General features: G+C 40.4%; 2 protein-coding genes across 5 annotated transcripts; one reads left to right on the top strand and one right to left on the bottom strand.

The window, feature by feature from the left end:
* Positions 1–702: 702 nt before the first annotated feature.
* Positions 703–11,046, bottom strand: gmcl1 (germ cell-less, spermatogenesis associated). Of its 4 annotated transcripts, XM_040158166.1 has the most exons (17): positions 10,797–11,046; positions 9,677–9,817; positions 9,460–9,527; positions 8,499–8,683; positions 6,966–7,089; positions 6,761–6,857; positions 6,563–6,660; positions 6,363–6,475; positions 6,199–6,264; positions 5,827–5,911; positions 5,641–5,731; positions 5,407–5,547; positions 4,900–4,969; positions 4,675–4,750; positions 4,425–4,570; positions 3,157–3,244; positions 703–3,046 (listed from the first exon to the last, which is right to left on the bottom strand). In XM_040158166.1, exons 4-17 carry the CDS (start codon positions 8,675–8,677, stop codon positions 2,906–2,908), a joined length of 1,515 nt encoding a protein of 504 aa, XP_040014100.1. In that variant the 5' UTR covers positions 8,678–8,683; positions 9,460–9,527; positions 9,677–9,817; positions 10,797–11,046; the 3' UTR covers positions 703–2,905. The 4 variants fall into 4 exon arrangements, with proteins under 4 accessions (XP_040014100.1, XP_040014101.1, XP_040014099.1 ...); XM_040158167.1 differs by lacking the exon at positions 10,797–11,046 and having other exon boundaries at positions 8,499–8,679; positions 9,677–10,092; XM_040158165.1 differs by lacking the exon at positions 10,797–11,046 and having other exon boundaries at positions 9,677–10,091.
* Positions 11,047–11,164: 118 nt separating this feature from the next.
* ggcx (gamma-glutamyl carboxylase) lies at positions 11,165–17,800 on the top strand. The gene is made up of 15 exons (XM_040156859.1): positions 11,165–11,369; positions 11,671–11,871; positions 12,614–12,772; positions 13,882–14,047; positions 14,163–14,241; positions 14,361–14,467; positions 14,577–14,740; positions 14,866–15,167; positions 15,604–15,735; positions 15,885–16,036; positions 16,164–16,333; positions 16,435–16,565; positions 16,720–16,867; positions 17,063–17,267; positions 17,376–17,800. The coding sequence occupies exons 1-15, from the start codon at positions 11,345–11,347 to the stop codon at positions 17,533–17,535; spliced, it is 2,301 nt and encodes a 766-aa protein (XP_040012793.1). The 5' UTR covers positions 11,165–11,344; the 3' UTR covers positions 17,536–17,800.
* The last annotated feature ends 40 nt before the right edge of the window (positions 17,801–17,840 follow it).

Consider the following 17,840-nt stretch of genomic DNA (forward strand, 5'->3'; position numbering starts at 1 on the left):
TTCCTTGCCACCATGAGCCCCCTCATTTTATTGTGAGTTGTTCTGTGATTGTCTTACCTCCCACACTCAGATGTGTTTATATAACTCAATTAAAAGTACTGTAGCTGTAACTGGTTTTGGACTGCATTACTTCCACAATATCAACAACATGATCTCTGGTAACCATAAACTGCAGTAATACTTTTGTTATATGTATTTTAATGACTGCAAAAGAATATTTTCAATTATATACAAATAATTGTCCGAGAAAAGGCAACACTGAGGTGGCCAGCCTGAGTGACTGCAGAAGAAAATTGTACTGCAAGTTTTCATCAAACCCCTTTCATTCCTAACAAACACTAGCATGTGCTAGGAATGAAAACTCCTGACGCAGAGATCATCAAACTGACTCCAGAGAATATGTTGTGTAGGAGGGGCTGTTGGTTTTTCAGGGATCATTTGATAAAAGAAGAGGATACATGTTTGCAATAAAGGAGTAATCATTACACGATTAGTCATCATACAAAAATGATAATTATGAACAGTGGGAGTAGTTCGAGTGCTCTGAGTAATGCGATAAAGGATTAGGACATTATCACTAAAATTTCTAGAGAATCGTAGCAGATGAAAAGGGGCAATACTCATCAAGTTCATAACCTACAAAAGCATAAATCCAGAATTAACTGAGCAGATGTAGTAAAGACCTACTTTGGAAAAATAGGATTGTGTGATAGCACCACAGCCCATGTGAATGGGCAGTTTTATTGGCAGTTGAGAATTTTGTACATATTTTCCTTTGCAAAAATAAATCCATACAAATACAAATTAAGTAAAAAATAAATAAATGCCAAATTAAAAACACCTTTAACGTTTAACTTGATGACATTTACAGTTGCAGCTATACAGGGGAGTCACACTGACAATTAGAACGTGTTTTCTTTACAAGTCTGAAAATCCCCACATTTATTAGTTTTCTAAACAACATGAGGTAACAAATTTTCCAAAATTGCCACACAAATAGTGACCTAATTAAAAAAGTATAACCACATAACTGCAAAGGTAATTAATCTGGTGAGGGGAGCAGTCTAAAAAATTCTGCTCACATGAGCCTATACAACACAATACAAAGTTGATATTATGAAAAGAACCGACTGCACTGCGTAAGAAGAGCAAGAGACTCCGTTTGACACCAGAGAGCTGTGTCAGTAACAGGTATTCCAAGTGTGAACTGTGTAAATGAGGCAAACACATTAAGACTTGTGGAGCCTCATGTCTCATGAAGAAAAATTATTGGGTTAATCCTGGTTTTTTGACCTCATGATGCTGGTTCACTTAGAGGTACGCTATGTAACATCAACGTGTTTACTTGAGCGTTGCTAGTTTACTTATATCATTTGAAAGCTATTTTCTGTTTATATAAAGTTTTATAAATATAAATTTTGCAGTTAATATTTCAAAAAGTCCACCAGGTCCTCTGGAAGGGGTGATGCCGTTTTCTCCCATTTACTGAAGAGGTGGTGATTTTTCCAATCTGAAAGCACTGGCAGAAGTTGCTCTGGTGTAGAATAGCATGCAGACAAGCCCACCTTAAGACTGAGCTAGCAAAGTGAGATTAACCCCTGGCCACAGTAGAGTTGAAAAGCGAAAACAGGCCGAAAATCCTGCTTTTACCGTACCTACCAGTTAGACACCTGTTGAGTGTAGGCATCAGCTGCGCTCCATTCGACTCTGCTGGCATGCAACTTTTTACATAGCAGCAAAGGCAGGGAAAGATGCTTAAGTGAAGTGTAGGCAAAATATGAGACGGTAGTTATACTGAATGTCTATCAGCTGTTTATCAAACAGCCACAGGTGACAGAGAAAAAGAACTTTAAATTACTCTCCTTACAGCTTTTAAGTGTTGGCAGCGATTGTACGGTACCTTTTCCATTTGGGTTCTGCCACAATGAGCCAAGTGGGATATGTATTTATTAGTATTTATTAGATTCTTATGATACTGTTGGTATATGTGGTATTTTGTTTGCCTACCACACGGAGTCAGTAGAAATGGCAGGTGCCGTCTTGAGGGCCAATTAGAAATGGAGTGAAAAACATGCCCACTTGGCTAAAACGGCACTGTGCCGGTTGAGTTTTCCAATGCACCCATCAGTAGAGCGAAGGCCCACACCTCTGTCCACACCCCACAGCAAATGTACATATGGTCAGTCAGTGCAACAACTGCTCTTCTAACATTGACAATTATAAGTTTCTTCACCTTTTAAGTTCAAAGTTACTGATGCAGTTTTCAGGTTTTCTGAAACATTCCGCTGACTTCTGAGCGATGGACCAACACTTTCTGTTTGCCAGGGATAACTGTATTCCAGTTAATCTCATGGAAGTCACCAGGTCTGAGGTTTGCTCTGAAGGGTGATGAGGCTTTTCAAAGGTTTAGTTTCATTTCAGAGTGGTTTCATTAACACAAGTGTTTGGTGAAACCCTTCCATGGTCTTCACAAACACCAGATCTAAACATCATGTGGCCGTTATTTGAAGTTCTGAAGTGCAGAGTCTAAAGTGGATTTCCACTGTCTCAAAAACACAATGGAGGTTTTCCATCTTGATGAACGGCCCAACAACTCAGTGTAGACAGTTCATGACAGAGATCCAAGGAGAAGTGAAGCTGATCTGAAAGCAAAGGGTGGCCTAATCCTTCCTGGCCACTGTGATGTGTCTCTGTCATACTGTAAACTCTATGTACAGCTAATTCAGAATGTGCCAAAACACTGAATACATAGAAACAAACCATTTTCCCATCACACCTCACTAAATTACAAAGCATGCAGAGAATATCTCCAATGTGGAAATGGTGTTAAAAATGGCGGCTTGTACATACAAGCTTGTGTCAGTGTCTCGGCGTCGCCAGAGGAATGGTAGCAGTTGGACAGGCATCAAGACAGACTGGGAGAAGTGCTTTCTTGTTCTGAGGAATCTGGACGGTTGTCCGACTGGGGCGACGTATACAGAAAGTTGCAGCACACGTAGAGGGGGAATGATAACAGGCGGCTGTCCAGGTTCATCACCACATACTCCTGAGTGATTGAAGGGAAAGGAGGAATATTAAGCAAGTCTACACGATAGTGGTGTGACGCTTGAGGCATTTACATCGGCAGCCATCTGTATTTTAACAGTGCTCACTGACCTGGTCTTTCTCAAGGGTGAGAAGCTGGTAACCTGTTGAGCGACTGCAGACCAGCTTTCCACGGCTATCAAAGGAGGCAAGACGTAACCTTGACAAATAGAAATTGAAAATATTAAGTTTAAGGTTTTCCCAAGACCAAAGCTTCTGATAAAAACACACTGCTTTTAATTAAATAGTTTGACATTTTAGTAGAATCACTTTCTTGCCCAAGACTGATACCACTCATACACCTATAAGGTCATTAGGAAGCTATCACCTGCAGCTGGCTAACTTAGCTAGGCATAAAGACTGGAAACAGCTAGTCTGGCTCTGTCCAAGGGTAACATCTAACTCAGGTACAAAGATTAAGATTAGAGTAGTATAGTAGGTACATTTTTAGGATACTAATCAGAGTCCGTTTACTTAGTTATTAGAGAAATATAACAGCCACTCGTCATTTTTAATTCAGATGAAATCTGTACCCAGCAAAACAGTAATAATAGTTCTTTGATTGAACTACTGTCAATGTAAGCAACTTTAACAAAAGCTATATCACTGAAGCATGTTTTATTCAAGACTCTTCTTACAGATGAGTTACAATTTCTTTTTCAGTTTATATCTGTAATTGTTATTGTCTAATTTACAATATTTGCAGATAACACTTCTGACATGTTTTGTTTTAATTGAATATAGATGAGATATGATGACGACCGGTAACAGGTTCAATGTGCCTTGAAATTGATTCTCCAAGTCTCTGGAACTCTGCTGGAGGGATGAACACCATTCATCCAAAAGATGTTCCCTCATGTGGTGTTTTGATGATGGTGGTGGAGAGGGCTGTCTAACAAGTCAGTCCAATATCTCCCATTGGTGTTCAGTTGGCCTGTAAGATTCTAACGGTGTACGCTGCACATGCACTCGCCCACTTGTCGAAGGAGGACTCATCTGACCGTATCACTTTTCACTTTTGTATCACAGCTCTCAAATTTGTAATGAGGGGTCTATGCACTGCAACCCTACTATAATATCCCTCTGTATGTATTTTATCGACAAACTATTCTTGCTGACAACATCCTTTCCCCAACAATGAACCCTCTTTCAAAGTCACCTGGACCTTTTCATCTTGATACAAAACTGGGCCTGCTGTTAATTGCTTACTTGTATCGTGCAAAGCACCAGTGTGGAAGCATCGCCATTTGTTATGTTTCTACACCCATTTATTCAGGGTTTTCCTTTAATATGCAGGCTGTAGATACAGTAAATGTTCAAAGGTTGACTGTACCACTGACCTGTATGCCAAATGCCTCCGAGGTTGTAGACTCACAGCACCCCCACATGGCTGACTCAGAGTATTCCTTTTGAAGACTATGAAGCGGTTTGTGTAGGTAACCAACAGGTCAAAACCAAAGTTAAAGCCTGTCCACCGCCAGCAGTACTGAGGAGAGGAAAGCATCATTGTTTTCTTCTCTAGAGATTAAACTAAATACATTAACTGTATGGGAGCAAAGGTTACTGTAACAGCGAGATATCCTGACTCACATCTCCATCTTTTGTCAGCTTCCTTCCACACCTCATACTGCTCAGCTCAAACTCCTCTTTGTTAGCTTCCTGGGGACTAATGACGGACATGTGGCTTTGTCATCACATAACTTTAAAATCATATTCTATACATACTGTTTTTGTGGTTATATCAAGATGCCACAGTAGTTAAAATTACTGTAAGTCCATTGACTCATTACAACACTCTAAGTCTCTGGTACTCACCCATTGTCATTGTCAAACTCTGTCCGGAGCATGGCAAACCACTGGTTTTTGTACACGGACGTTAGCCAATCTGGAATATAAAGTATGAACAGAAACATGTTCACACTGCTTAAACACATGGAGGACGCTGTTCCTAAAAATGTATTGACATCGTTCACTGCTTTACACTTTGTCTGCTAGTTTCAGTTGAATTTAAGATAAATTTAAGCAGGTCTGTCTTATTCTTAATGCTGCTCACACTGAAATGAGCAAACTCAATCACCTGAAACAAACACAAACATTGACACAGAATACTGGCAACATAATTGTACCAGAATTAGCAACCAAGTGATGTGAAAGTCCATGTAAACTAAATTTAAGCACTAAAACGCTTCAATTAAATCGTCCGCTGTATTCAAAACCACTTGACTGCTTTGATATTGGCTAATGAAATTTAAGAACTCTATTTCCAGAGCATAGAGGAAGCACATTCATGATGAAATTATGTATGGCAGGACCAAATCTTACCAGGGGGCAAAATGTTATCTCTCTCCAGGATGCGTGCAGATGCAAGATCGTTGATTATGTACTGGAGACGAACGTATTTGAACACTGAACGAAAGGGTGCACCTTCATCTGTGTTCAAGAAGGGCTCTCTCTCACACAGGTCTGTAGACCAAGGTTAAATGAAAACAGAGTCAAACATCTGTCTGTGGCTACCAACAAAAAAAACTTTTCATTCAAGATGTGGCTCAACAGTACCAGTCCTGCGTTTGCATAGCCAGGCATCGGCGTCAGCCAAAAGCTGCTTGATGGGGCCGTCCCACGATGGATTGAGCTGCAGAAACATCCACTACAGAGAGAGAAAAATATGAGAGCTATTAAAACAAGTCTGATAGTACAGTGAGTGTCTCTGGGAGTTATAAAGGAGGTAACTTTTCCTTCTACCTTTTTCAGAGCAGTGTATACATCCATCTCCACCTGCATGACAAAAAGGTCCGAGGACTGAATGAGCTGCTCCATCACCTCTGCCCTGTAAACGCAGTGCAGAAACAAACTTTACTATTGTCACGGAAAATTATTTTACACTGGTCTCAAATATAATTATTCAAAACAAAGAAACCATTTCATTTCACTGTCCTCATTAAAAAGTCACAGCTCTAAACCTAATCAAGATTATTTTAATCATGAGGTTCATAGCGCCATAAAATTAGATTTGATCCTTTCGTTTCATTCATCATTCAGAAAAAGTTACGATAACAACTCAAGAAAGGACATAGGCTAGAAAAAACTAAAGAACTGCGAGCTGAGTACACATACCCAAGTTCTTTCATCAGGTCGACATTTTGGTGGGTCATCAGGTTGTTCAGAAGCCACTCAAGGCACCTGTAGCAAGAGATCCACAAACAAATAAACAGCATAAATTACAAATTTACCTATTAATTATGGTGATCTTAAATAAGTTAGATTAATTAAAAACTGACTTTTTCATGACAGAATCCAAGCCATAGATACTGGCACAAGCGTAGTAGCCACAAACGGTCTTCGCACCGATGTTTTCCTTCATGGTCTCTCCACACTGTTGGATCAAACCATCCTGCAGACAACAACAAACCACGAGACTTGATTAGGTTGTGCGTCATATGACTGAGAGACAATAACTTACTTCTTTCAATTTACTGACCAGTTGCAGCATACAAGCAGCGGCAAGAATACTGACAACTCTGCTGGGCTTGATAAGAACATCGTCCCGGTACAGGGATCCAAACACGACCTGCAGAGCTGCAAGCATAAAAAAGTAAAGTGCTATCAGTAAAACATATAAACGAACGAATCAACACACACAGTCGACCGCTGGTTTCTTTGACTGCAGTGCTCTCACCTTCAGTGTCGATGTTCTGGTCCGGGATCTCTAAGTTGATTTCCATCATGCTGGACTCCTTCCAAGAGCCGCTGAACATACTGGAGAAATATCCTGACTGCAAAATGCAAGAGAGAGGAATAACAAGTATTACATGTTAAGGATAATCCATGTGAAAGAATATATCACTGACTGTCTTTGGAGTTTTTTGTGTGTCATATTTTACCTGGCACAGGTACACTTTGTGGAGGTTCCACTCCTCTCCCAGAGCACAGATACGAATGTCGCTGTTTTCACCATTCAGGAACAGGGTTTGATAAATGTATCTTGATGTGCTTTTCAGTTTCTTCCTGCTCAAGTTTGGAAAACACAATCAACAGATGGGAGACCAAAGCCAGGGTAAGACATATTACTGATGAATGAGAGATACACTTAGCTCCATAAGTACTTGGACAGAATTTTTGTAATTTTGCCTCAGTACACCACCACGATGGATTTGAAAAAAAGCACAACGATGTGATTGAAGTGTAGACTTTCATCTTTTATTCAACGGGTTCAACAAAAATATTGCATTAACCGTTTAGGAATTACTGCCATTTTATACATAGTCCCTCATTTTCAGAGGCTCAAAATTGATTGGAAAATTGACAATTGATCAGTTTCATGACCAGGTGTGGCTTGTTCCCTCATTATTTCATGACATATGAACCAGATTAAAGGTCTGGAGTTGAATACAAGTGTTGAATTTGCATATGGTAGCTGTTCATGGGATATCTCAATATGCGGTCCAAAGAGGTGTTGATGCAAACGAAGGAGGCCATCATTACGCTGAAAACAAAACGAACCTATTTGACAGATGGCAGAAACTTTAAGAGTGGCCAAATCAACGATTTGGTACATTCTTAAAAAGAATGAATGTACTGGTGAGCTCACTAACACCAAAAGGCCTAGAAGACCACAGAAGACAACTAAAGCGCATGATTGCAGATTTCCGCCCTTGGTGAAAAACAAAAACCCTTCACAACATCTAGCCAGGTCAAGAACACTATGGATGAGGTAGGTGTATCAATGTCAAAGTCTACAATCAAAAGACGCTGCCAATGGAACTGGGTCACTGGTGTTTGTTGATGATGTGACTGTTGATAGAAGTAGCAGGATAACTTCTGAAGTGTAAAGGGCTAAACTACCTGCTCAGATTCAGCCAAATGCTGTGAAACTGATAGGATGGTGCTCATGAAACAGATGCATAATGACCCAAAACATACTGCGAAAGCAACCCAAGAGCTTCTCAAGGAAAAGAAATGGAATATTCTTCAATGGACAAGTCAGTTACCTGACCTCATCCCAACTGAGCATACTTTTCACTTACTGAAGACAAAACTGATGGCAGATAGACCCGCAAACAAACAGCAACTGAAGGTGGCTACAGTAAAGGCCTGGCAAAGAATTTAAAAAAAAAAAAAAAAAAAAAAGGTCTTTAATCCATAATTATGTTGTATTGTCCAATTACTTTTGAGCCTCTGAAAATGAGGGACTATGTATGAAAATGGCTGCAATTCCTAAACGTTAATGGGATATTTTTGTTGAACCCCTTGAATTAAAGCTGAAAGTCTAAACTTCAATCACATCCTGATGGCTTTGTTTTAAATCCATTATGGTGGTGTACAGAGGCAAAGGAAAATGATGTCACTGTCCAGATATTTATGGACTTAACTGCATTGCACACTGGATTGATCACAGGTTCTTTGACTTGACTCACCTGCGAGGTGTGTCTAGTATACCATCATCATCATCCTCTTGTTCACTGTCACAGTCACACTGGGCATTTCTTTTCCTCTTCTTACACTCACAACTGTGTTTGCGGCTGGTACTTGTGCCTTCTGCAGCATCCTCTGGCCCCTGAGAGGGGGACTGGAACCTGCTGCCCAGACTTCCCATCTCTACCTTTTCAATGAGACACGAAACAAACAAAACAATTATCAGAAATAACAGGTCAGCTGTGCTGTATCTTCACATTGCAACAGGGCTGTGTAAATTAATATATCAATATCATGAGAGCATATACTGTTAAGGACTTTGGCTTTTGCAGTATTGTGATATAGCTTGTGTTGGAATTTTCTGTTGCTCCCACCAACAATATGTTTATTTCCTGATTAATCTGTTGATTTGTTTTTCAATTAACTGACTTAGGCTATAAAATCTCAAAAATAATGAAAAGTGCACATTGCAATTTTGCAGACCCAAGTTGACATCTTAAATTATATGTTTTGTTCACGCACCAAAATCCAAAGATGTTTAGTTTATAAAAATATTTAAAAAAGATGCAAACACACACATTTGTGAAGCTGGAACCAGCACGTTTCGCATTTTGTTTGATATATCACTTAAATGATTGATTACCAGAATAGCTGATGATTATCTGTTGATAGACTAACTGAGAATTCATTTCAGTACATTTATTTTTTAAAACTGCATCACAATTTTTGATGTAATTTTATAAACTTCTTTGACTGTTATGAAATGAACAGAATGCTTGAGCATCATTTTATATACAGTATATAGGTATTTGGTAAAAACACTGATATTTCATTTTGTCGATACTGCCTTTCCAGTCTTCATCAAAGACTGGAAAGGCATTATCTAGTTAAATATTAAAGTAAAAAGCAGATGACAGAAGAGTAAATTTGTAGGTTACTGTGGTGCTGGTATCATCTGCCTACCTGACTGAAAGAAAGGTCAAATGTGGCCCCAGAGGACTCGAGACTTGAACGTACTTGTATGTATGATTCTGTGGACGCAACAAAACACAAACTGAAGGAAGTTTCATTAGCTACACTTGTCCAGAACAAGAGTCTAATGCAAGGGCTCCTTCCTTCATGATCTGCAAACCGTATGTACAGCATGTTATACAAAAAAAAAACGACTGAGATAACTCACCTGATTATCAGCACCGGGCAGGCTGAGGGTAAGGTGTAAGGTTAATTTGGAGGGTGAACACCGGCTGATTATCCCCGGTCAGACAGTCTATCAGACGTTAACGAGCCAGCTGAGGAGGAGCTAACGTCCAAGTTAGCTTAGCTGCCGAATTCACAAACAAATACACGTCTGAAAAAAGGAACAGCGTTACTTTTGACAAGCTGCTCCTCCACACAAGCCTCCAGACGGCAAAACCCCCTTTGGTTCCAGTTACATTTTTTCTAAATTGGAGCTAATGAAAACACAGAGGTAGGAGATGATGTGTAACTGCCCTTAAAGTCTGTGGCTGCTTTTGTTGTTCTTCTTCTCTCGGTGGTTACCAATAACATGTCTAAGTCACAGGCGGCTGCCCCGCTCAACGGCGTCACCTACTGTGATACAGACGAATTACACGTCTGGGAAACGTCCGTCAAATCTATCACCACCTGTTTGTATGTTTTGTTTTGTCTAATTTAATACCTTCAAAGCTTTTAAAACAGATATTAATCATCCCGTGAGATATATATGAAAACTTGATGAACAATCCTACATTAGGCTCCAAGCAACAGTAGCTGAGCCCTGCTGGACTGTTTTGTCTGGCTCCTCCTAAGTCCAAAGGCCAAATCAACAGCCTTAGCCATATATATAAATGAACTCTGGAGCCTTAGCTCAATATAGACTTTTATCATGCCTGCATTCAAATTTTAAATATGAAAGCGATCATTCAATCATTTATGCCCTGAAGAATCATTCAAAATGTATTTACTGTATGTTAAAGGCTGCTTTTTTAAAAAAAAATCTATTTACTTGATACTTGAACTTCTAAACATGGCCTTTTTTTCCTGTGTAACCAAAAAATATAACATCTAAGCATGCCCAATATCATATGAAAAATGTGTAAACCCGCTGTTACAGGTAAATAGAGTAGACACACACTGTAAGCACTACTGATGTGCTCCAAACATCAAACATTGAAAAGCTTTGGAGTATAACCCCCCACTGTCTGTGTGGGACAGTGTCACTGCAGCCAAGGCAACCAGTTCTCATGTTTCTCCAGATCGGACCACCTCAAACCCCCCACACACAACCTTGAATTACCCACCTAGGAAGGCCCAGACCTCACTGCATGGAGGCAAAGAACCACCGAGTTGGATAAAGTGTTTAGACCACAAACATCTGCAATGGCAGAAACATACCGCCAGTTTCTACAGATAATCAGGATTCAACAGAGGTGACCAACTTCCAACTTCCAACCCCCCATACGGATGCAATGACCCTACGTTTTTGTTTAAATGTTAAAGTAAATAAATAAAACAAGGTATCTACGGGCGCCAGGATGTGACGCAAGAGGTGCTCCCTCTGGTGGGCGTGGTCATCGGAGGAATCAGCCAATAAACCACGAGCACCTCTTTCACAACATTCCAATCCCTCCCAACCCACCTTCCTCCTCCTCCTCCTCCTCCTCTTCTTCTTCCACCCTTATCAACCCGTGTGTGTGTGTGTGTGTGTGTGAGACTGGGTGGACTGTGACACGTAACTTTGTCCGTTTCGTTGACGTGACCAGGCAGGACACCTCCACCCTGGACAGGGAGAGCAGCGAGCCCCCCCTGTCCCGAGTCAAAATCCGTTTCATTCAGTGCATTTGGCAGCATGGAGGCGAGGGACGCAGTAGCAGGTGAGGTTGTTGTTGGCAGTGACAGCCAGTCTGGGGTTGTGTTGTTGTCTAGCCAGTGTAATAACCAGTTAGATCGGCATTTAACCAGGGATAAGCTGCTATTTAAACCGTAGCCGTGTTTACTGTATAAATATGGCGGAATATTTCGTAAATCATAAACGGATTTTCTGGGGAGGGGTTTTTCACATAAAGCCCAATAAATTAGTTCACATCGTGTTTAGCAAACAATATATTGCTCTTAGCAAAAAAAAAAAAAACACATACTCCATTGTAACATGTTCTGGTCTTGTTCATCTTCTAGGTGCTCTTGTGAGCAGTGATAGAGAAGAACAAACTGCAAAGAAGGATGCAGCTCCTAAAAAAGACAAACCCCAGACCAAAAGCATGATGGAGCAGATCTTTGGGTTCAAGAAGGAGGACTTGACCTCCTGGCACAGCCTGGTTGCCCTCCTGAACCGTCCCACTGACCCTGCATCCCTCGGCATCTTCCGCTGCTTGTTTGGTGAGTTAAGCTAGCAGCCATTTGCTCATTCTACTCACTGGGTCGGACTTTGCAACAGGTAGTAGCAAAGTGCTTTATGGTAAAAAAAATATAAATAAATAAAACAAGGAATAAATGTAATAAATCCAAAAAATGAATCTAAAACAAGATAAATAATTAAAACAATTACAGCAAATTCCATCAGTTAAGAAAAAGCCATAAGATAAAAGTGAGTTTTAAGATGAGATTTAAAGAGGATACAGAATTTGCCTTTTGTAGATCCTCGGGCACTGAGCTGCACAGTTGAGGGGCCTGGACAGCAAAGGCCCTGGTCACCTTTAGTGACAGGTCAAAATTTTGGAACAGTTAGTAGGAGCAGCGATCAGGCTCATAGGGAGTTAGTTGATCACAGATATAGGCAGGAGCCTGACCTTTCAGGGCTTTAAAAACAAGCAGTAAAATCTTAAAATCAATTCTGAAACTCACAGGTAACCGGTGAGGATTGGGGTGGTGTGGTCTCTTCTCTCAGAACGTTTTAAAAGCCTGGCACCCACATTTTGTATCAGTTGTAGTCTTTGGATGCTGATACCAGAATAAAGGGGGTTGCAGTAGTCCAGTCTGGAGGAGATAAAAGCATGGACGACCTTTTCTTGATCTGCAGATGAAAGGAATGACTCAATCTTGGTTAAATATCTCAGGTGGACAAAGCAGGATTGCACAACTTTCAAAACAGTGTCCTCTTCATCATGTGTCTCTCATGCAGGTTTGCTGATGACCATTGACATCACACAGGAACGCGGCCTCAGTCACCTGGACTACAAGTACCTGGATGGAGCCCCTGTGTGCCGCTTTCCCCTCTTCAATTTTTTACAGCCCCTGCCGCTGGATTGGATGTACCTGGTGTATGTGGTGATGTTCCTCGGTGGGTCACACTCCTTGTTTTGTACTGAAAGCTTATGTGCAACAGATTTTTTCTTTTTTTCACTTGTGTAGGCTGATGCAGTCGTTTTACAGGAGACAGTCTCTGTGGGGTGGCTGTCTATGGTAAAGATAAAAGCACACCAGCATACCAGACCTGCAATTTTCCAGTTTTATTTTTCCCCCAGGCCAAGTAACTTACGCAAGATTTTGACAAAAATGCTGTATCTTAAGCAAAAAAGTGAACATAAAAGCAGAATACATTGACAAAGTAAATCAATAATGATTTTAACAAAACACTAAGGCCACAAAACAAATACTTTACAAGTTGGACACACTAGTTTGTGTACAAATTCATGTTCTATTCCTATTTGAATACTTGCAGTAATGAGCCAACATTTATCTCTCCTAGAAAAAACACTTATGTGGTAGAATGGTAGCAGCTTCACGTTGATATCACAACAGGGAAGATATCAGAAGTCCTTACCTTTTTTTGATGAATTTTTTACATTACTGACATTTCTAACACTAAAACCATCAATAAAACATTGTATTTGTACATTAGTATAGGGCTAAAGTTAATGATTTATTTAACAGATTTTTTATATTATCTATTGATCATTATTTGTTTACAAAACATCAGAAAACAGTAAAAAAAAATACCAATCAAAATATCCTAGAGCCAAAGCTGATGTCATTAAATGCCTTGTTTTTTCTGAGCAACAGGTGAAAACCCCCAAAAATACAATTATACTATGATTTAAGACCAAGAAATGCAGTGAATTCTTCGATTATCAAAACATAAACATAATCACTCTACAAGTTTACTCCATTAGTATATGACATTTGTCATATACAACTTACAACTTAGCTGCGTATGTTATAATATGCTAAATCTATACAAGAAGTGGCCATAATCATCTCAGACAAACAGACAAAAATTGCATATTCATATGCAATGCATATATCTGCATATGTTACAATGTAAATTATTCTTTCTGATACTTTATTGTCTGACAAACTAATTTGTAGTGATAAATAGACTAATTCATTGTATCAACAACTGTTATTATCATCCTAACTTTAGTTGTATGTTTATGTTTCTTACTGAAGGTGCCTTTGGCATCATGCTTGGCTGTTTCTACCGTCTCTCCTGCCTTATGTTTATCTCAACCTACTGGTACATCTTCTTTCTGGACAAAACGGCCTGGAACAATCACTCGTACCTCTATGGCCTCATTGGATTTCAGCTCACACTCATGGATGGCAACAGATACTGGTGAGATGATCTTTTTTTCTCATGCTGTCTTTGTGTGTGCTTGTGTATTCCTGTTCTGTCTATATATGCATGAGCTTAACAGTGCGAGACATTTAAAGCCTGTGACTATTTGTAGGTCAGTCGATGGATTGCGAAGACCTTCGATAAGAAACGCTCATGTGCCTCTATGGAATTACACTTTGTTGAGGACACAGGTGTGTACGTCACTGACTTTTAAGTTTTCAGTTAAAAACAGATATTTTTCAACTTGAATTGTCCGCGAACACGGCTTGGGTAGAAGTAGTCACAATTGTCTGTTTCTTGTTCCTTAAAGATATTTATAGTTTACTTCATCGCTGGAATCAAAAAGTTGGATGCTGACTGGGTGGAGGGATACTCCATGTCATACTTGGCACACCACTGGCTTTTTGATCCTTTCAAGTGGGTATTATGAAGCAGCTCAGTCCAAAGTTATGTTAGCTTTGAATCACTTACGGTTGTATCTCAGTACGCCCACTCTGATCTTGCTGTACCACACGTTATTTTTCAGAGTGATTCTTCCGGTGGAGTTAGTGAGTCTGCTGGTGGTGCATGGAGGTGGTCTTTTTCTGGATCTGACCGCCGGCTACTTGCTGTTTTTTGACACCACACGACCTTATGCCTTTTTCTTTGTCTCCTACTTCCACTGTATGAACTCTCAGCTCTTCAGCATTGGTAAGTCTGTGGCCTCGCTTCACTGAAAACCTGTTTCTTGTTCCCTTGAATACTTTAAATTCTGCCTTTTAATTTGTGGTGCGTAATTTTACCTTCATCTTGTTGAGAATGTTAATCCTCCTCAGGTATGTTTTCCTACACAATGCTGGCCACCAGTCCTCTGTTCTGCTATCCTGACTGGCCAAGAAGATTCTTTGCCCATTTCCCAGCAATCCTCAGAGTGGTCCTGCCACTCACCTCACCGGATCCCCAGTCCAGCCCCTCTTGTGTTTACCGTGAGCTCCAGAGCACCAGCGCCAAACGCCAGGAGACACCGCCTGTTGCCAAACCTTCCAAACTGAGACTTAAGCACAAGCTGGGAGCCATTTTTACGATTATCTATATAATTGAACAGTTCTTCCTGCCTTACTCCCACTTCATCACACAGGTATATCTGCCGCTTGTGTTTTTTGGGTTTTTTTTAGCCTAAAACAGCTACATTTGATTTAAAAACCAATTAGTATATTGGTGAATAAATTTCTTTCCAGTACTTTTCTACACTGAGAGCTTCTGTTTAAAAGTATTCTACTTTAAAGTCAACAAAAGCCTCTAAACGCTCTGAGTCACCAGATTGACCGTTGCTCAATCAGAGTCAACAGTCATTGGTCCACAGCAAACAACAGCTCAGGCTGATGTTCTCAGCAGAACGATGAAAGCTGGTAAAGAGACAGATATGAACACTTTGTCTTTTTTCTCTTTATTATTTACTTAATTCCTGGTTTATATACAGGTTTAATAAAAACTGGTGAAAGGGTTAAAAATCTTTATCGATGTGATTCATTTTTATTAGCATGAAATTATCCTAATATTTTGTTATTGTCCAGGGTTACAACAACTGGACCAATGGCTTGTATGGCTACTCGTGGGACATGATGGTTCACTCCCGCAGCCACCAGCATGTTAAGATCACCTACAAAGATGGAAAAACTGGAGAAATCGGATATCTGAACCCAGGGGTGAGTTTCAGGGAAAACACTGGCAGACAAAGATGTGAGCATTATATTACCTTTTAATTCAGCTTGACTTAACAACATATCGGTCATTCACATCACACATATGAGATCAAAAAATAAGTAATGTTAATCATATTATCTGTGTACTGTAGGTGTTCACCCAAAGCCGTCGGTGGAAAGATCACGGAGACATGCTGAAGCAGTATGCCACGTGCCTCGGTCAGTTTCTGCCTCGCTATAATATCACTGATCCAGAAATATACTTTGACATCTGGGTGTCCATCAATGAACGCTTCCAGCAAAGGTAAAGGTGCTTTTAGTTTGAGTAAAAGATATTAATGAGAAATAATTGCTTCAGATGTTTTTAAAAATAAATAAATAAATCATGTTGAAATGATATGTTAGAAATTTGCTCTGGACTCTTCTCCAAGGATTTTTGATCCACGTGTGGACATCGTGAAGGCTGAATGGTCACCTTTCCAACCAAACGCATGGCTTATGCCTCTGCTGGTGGATCTCTCACCTTGGAGGACCAAGTTCCAAGATATTGAGGGCAGTTTGGACAATCAGACTGAGATTGTCTTTATCGCTGATTTCCCAGGTTAGGACTGTCCCCCTTGTCCTATCCTTCATTAGGATGGAAAAGTATAATTATGATTGCAGTTTTTTTTGTGTACCCTTACTCATTCTTCTACCTTTTAGGTCTCCACTTAGAAAACTTTGTGAGTGAAGATCTGGGCAACACCAGCATCCATGTGTTGCAGGGCAAGGTGAACATTGAGATAGTAGAGGAGAAAAAGAACTACACTGTGGAGCCTGGTGAGCAGATGAAGGTACAGCCGAACACCATCATTACCATTAATATTATACTGTAACTGTAACCTGAACACACTTTAAGTTTTTACAGTAATGTCATTAAATGTATGTGTGTGTGTGTGTGTGTGTGTGTGTGTGTGTGTGTGTGTGTGTGTGTGTGTGTGTGTGTAGGTACCTGCTGGCGCTTATCATAAGGTGTACACAGTGTCCGAAGTCCCCTCTTGCTACATGTACATCTATGTCAACACTACAGAGGCAGCACTACAAGTGAACTTCACCAAACTGTTTGAGCTCCAGGAGCGCATTCGCAATGGGACAGGTGAAAACATGTTCATGTCAGTAGGCAGTTAACACCATGACGGTTAGCAATTAATAGTGGAATACTGTGATAAAAATCACGTTCAGCTCCCACCTAGTGTGTCGACTTCCTCCTCTTTTTTTATCCAAATGCAAAGGAAGTTTTGCTCAAGAGTTCAAAAATCATCAAGACGCTGACTGGATTTTTATCCCACAGAAACCGAGACTATTCCTCCCGAGCTTCAGCCTCTTGTTGCTGCAGACGATCACGAAGGGGCGGAGGTCAACGCCACCGACCCGATTGTGCGGCTGTTCCTGAAAAGGCAGCGCCGCATGAAGGAGGTGAAGAAACGCAGGGAAGCCGGCCTTCTGGAGCGACTGGATCGGTTTGCTGTGAAAAAGTACTACACGATACGGAGGGGGTGAGCGTTGTCAACACGCCAGGTTTTTGTTGTATGTATGTCCAACCAACCACTAAATTCATCCATGAATGTACTGTATCTCATTTACTTTGTCCCCGTGTTTTTAAGATTCTTGATGACAGCCATTGCTATGAGGAACCTGGCGGTGGGCCTGCCTCCTCTGGAACAGCTGCAAAGAGAAGTTGCCTTTGCAAACATGAAAGAACCCCAGGCTGAAGCCAACCAGGACGAACGACTCAAAGATGAAGTTGGCCACGGGGAACTTTAAAGCCGCCGCTGGGACCAAAGATACTCTGCTGCATTGCCTGCAGGTGCTGGATCACACATTCCTAAGAAATGTGTGGGTTTATTACTACTGGACTGTTACTACACTGGGACATGGCTGCCCAGAAATCAAAGAATTTTCCGAATTTCTATAATTCTGAAATATTTGGCATTTCAGAATTATTCCCAGTATTTTGTTATAGCATTTGTTTATGAACCTGAATTTTTGCTGAGAACACGTTTGTTACAACTCCAAAAAAAAAAAAAAACAGAATGCTGTGTGCTTAACAGATATGCACTGCTTTGCCA

The sequence above is a fragment of the Xiphias gladius genome, chromosome 20 (genome assembly GCF_016859285.1).
Source record: "Xiphias gladius isolate SHS-SW01 ecotype Sanya breed wild chromosome 20, ASM1685928v1, whole genome shotgun sequence".
In the NCBI taxonomy this organism is placed as follows: domain Eukaryota; kingdom Metazoa; phylum Chordata; class Actinopteri; order Istiophoriformes; family Xiphiidae; genus Xiphias; species Xiphias gladius.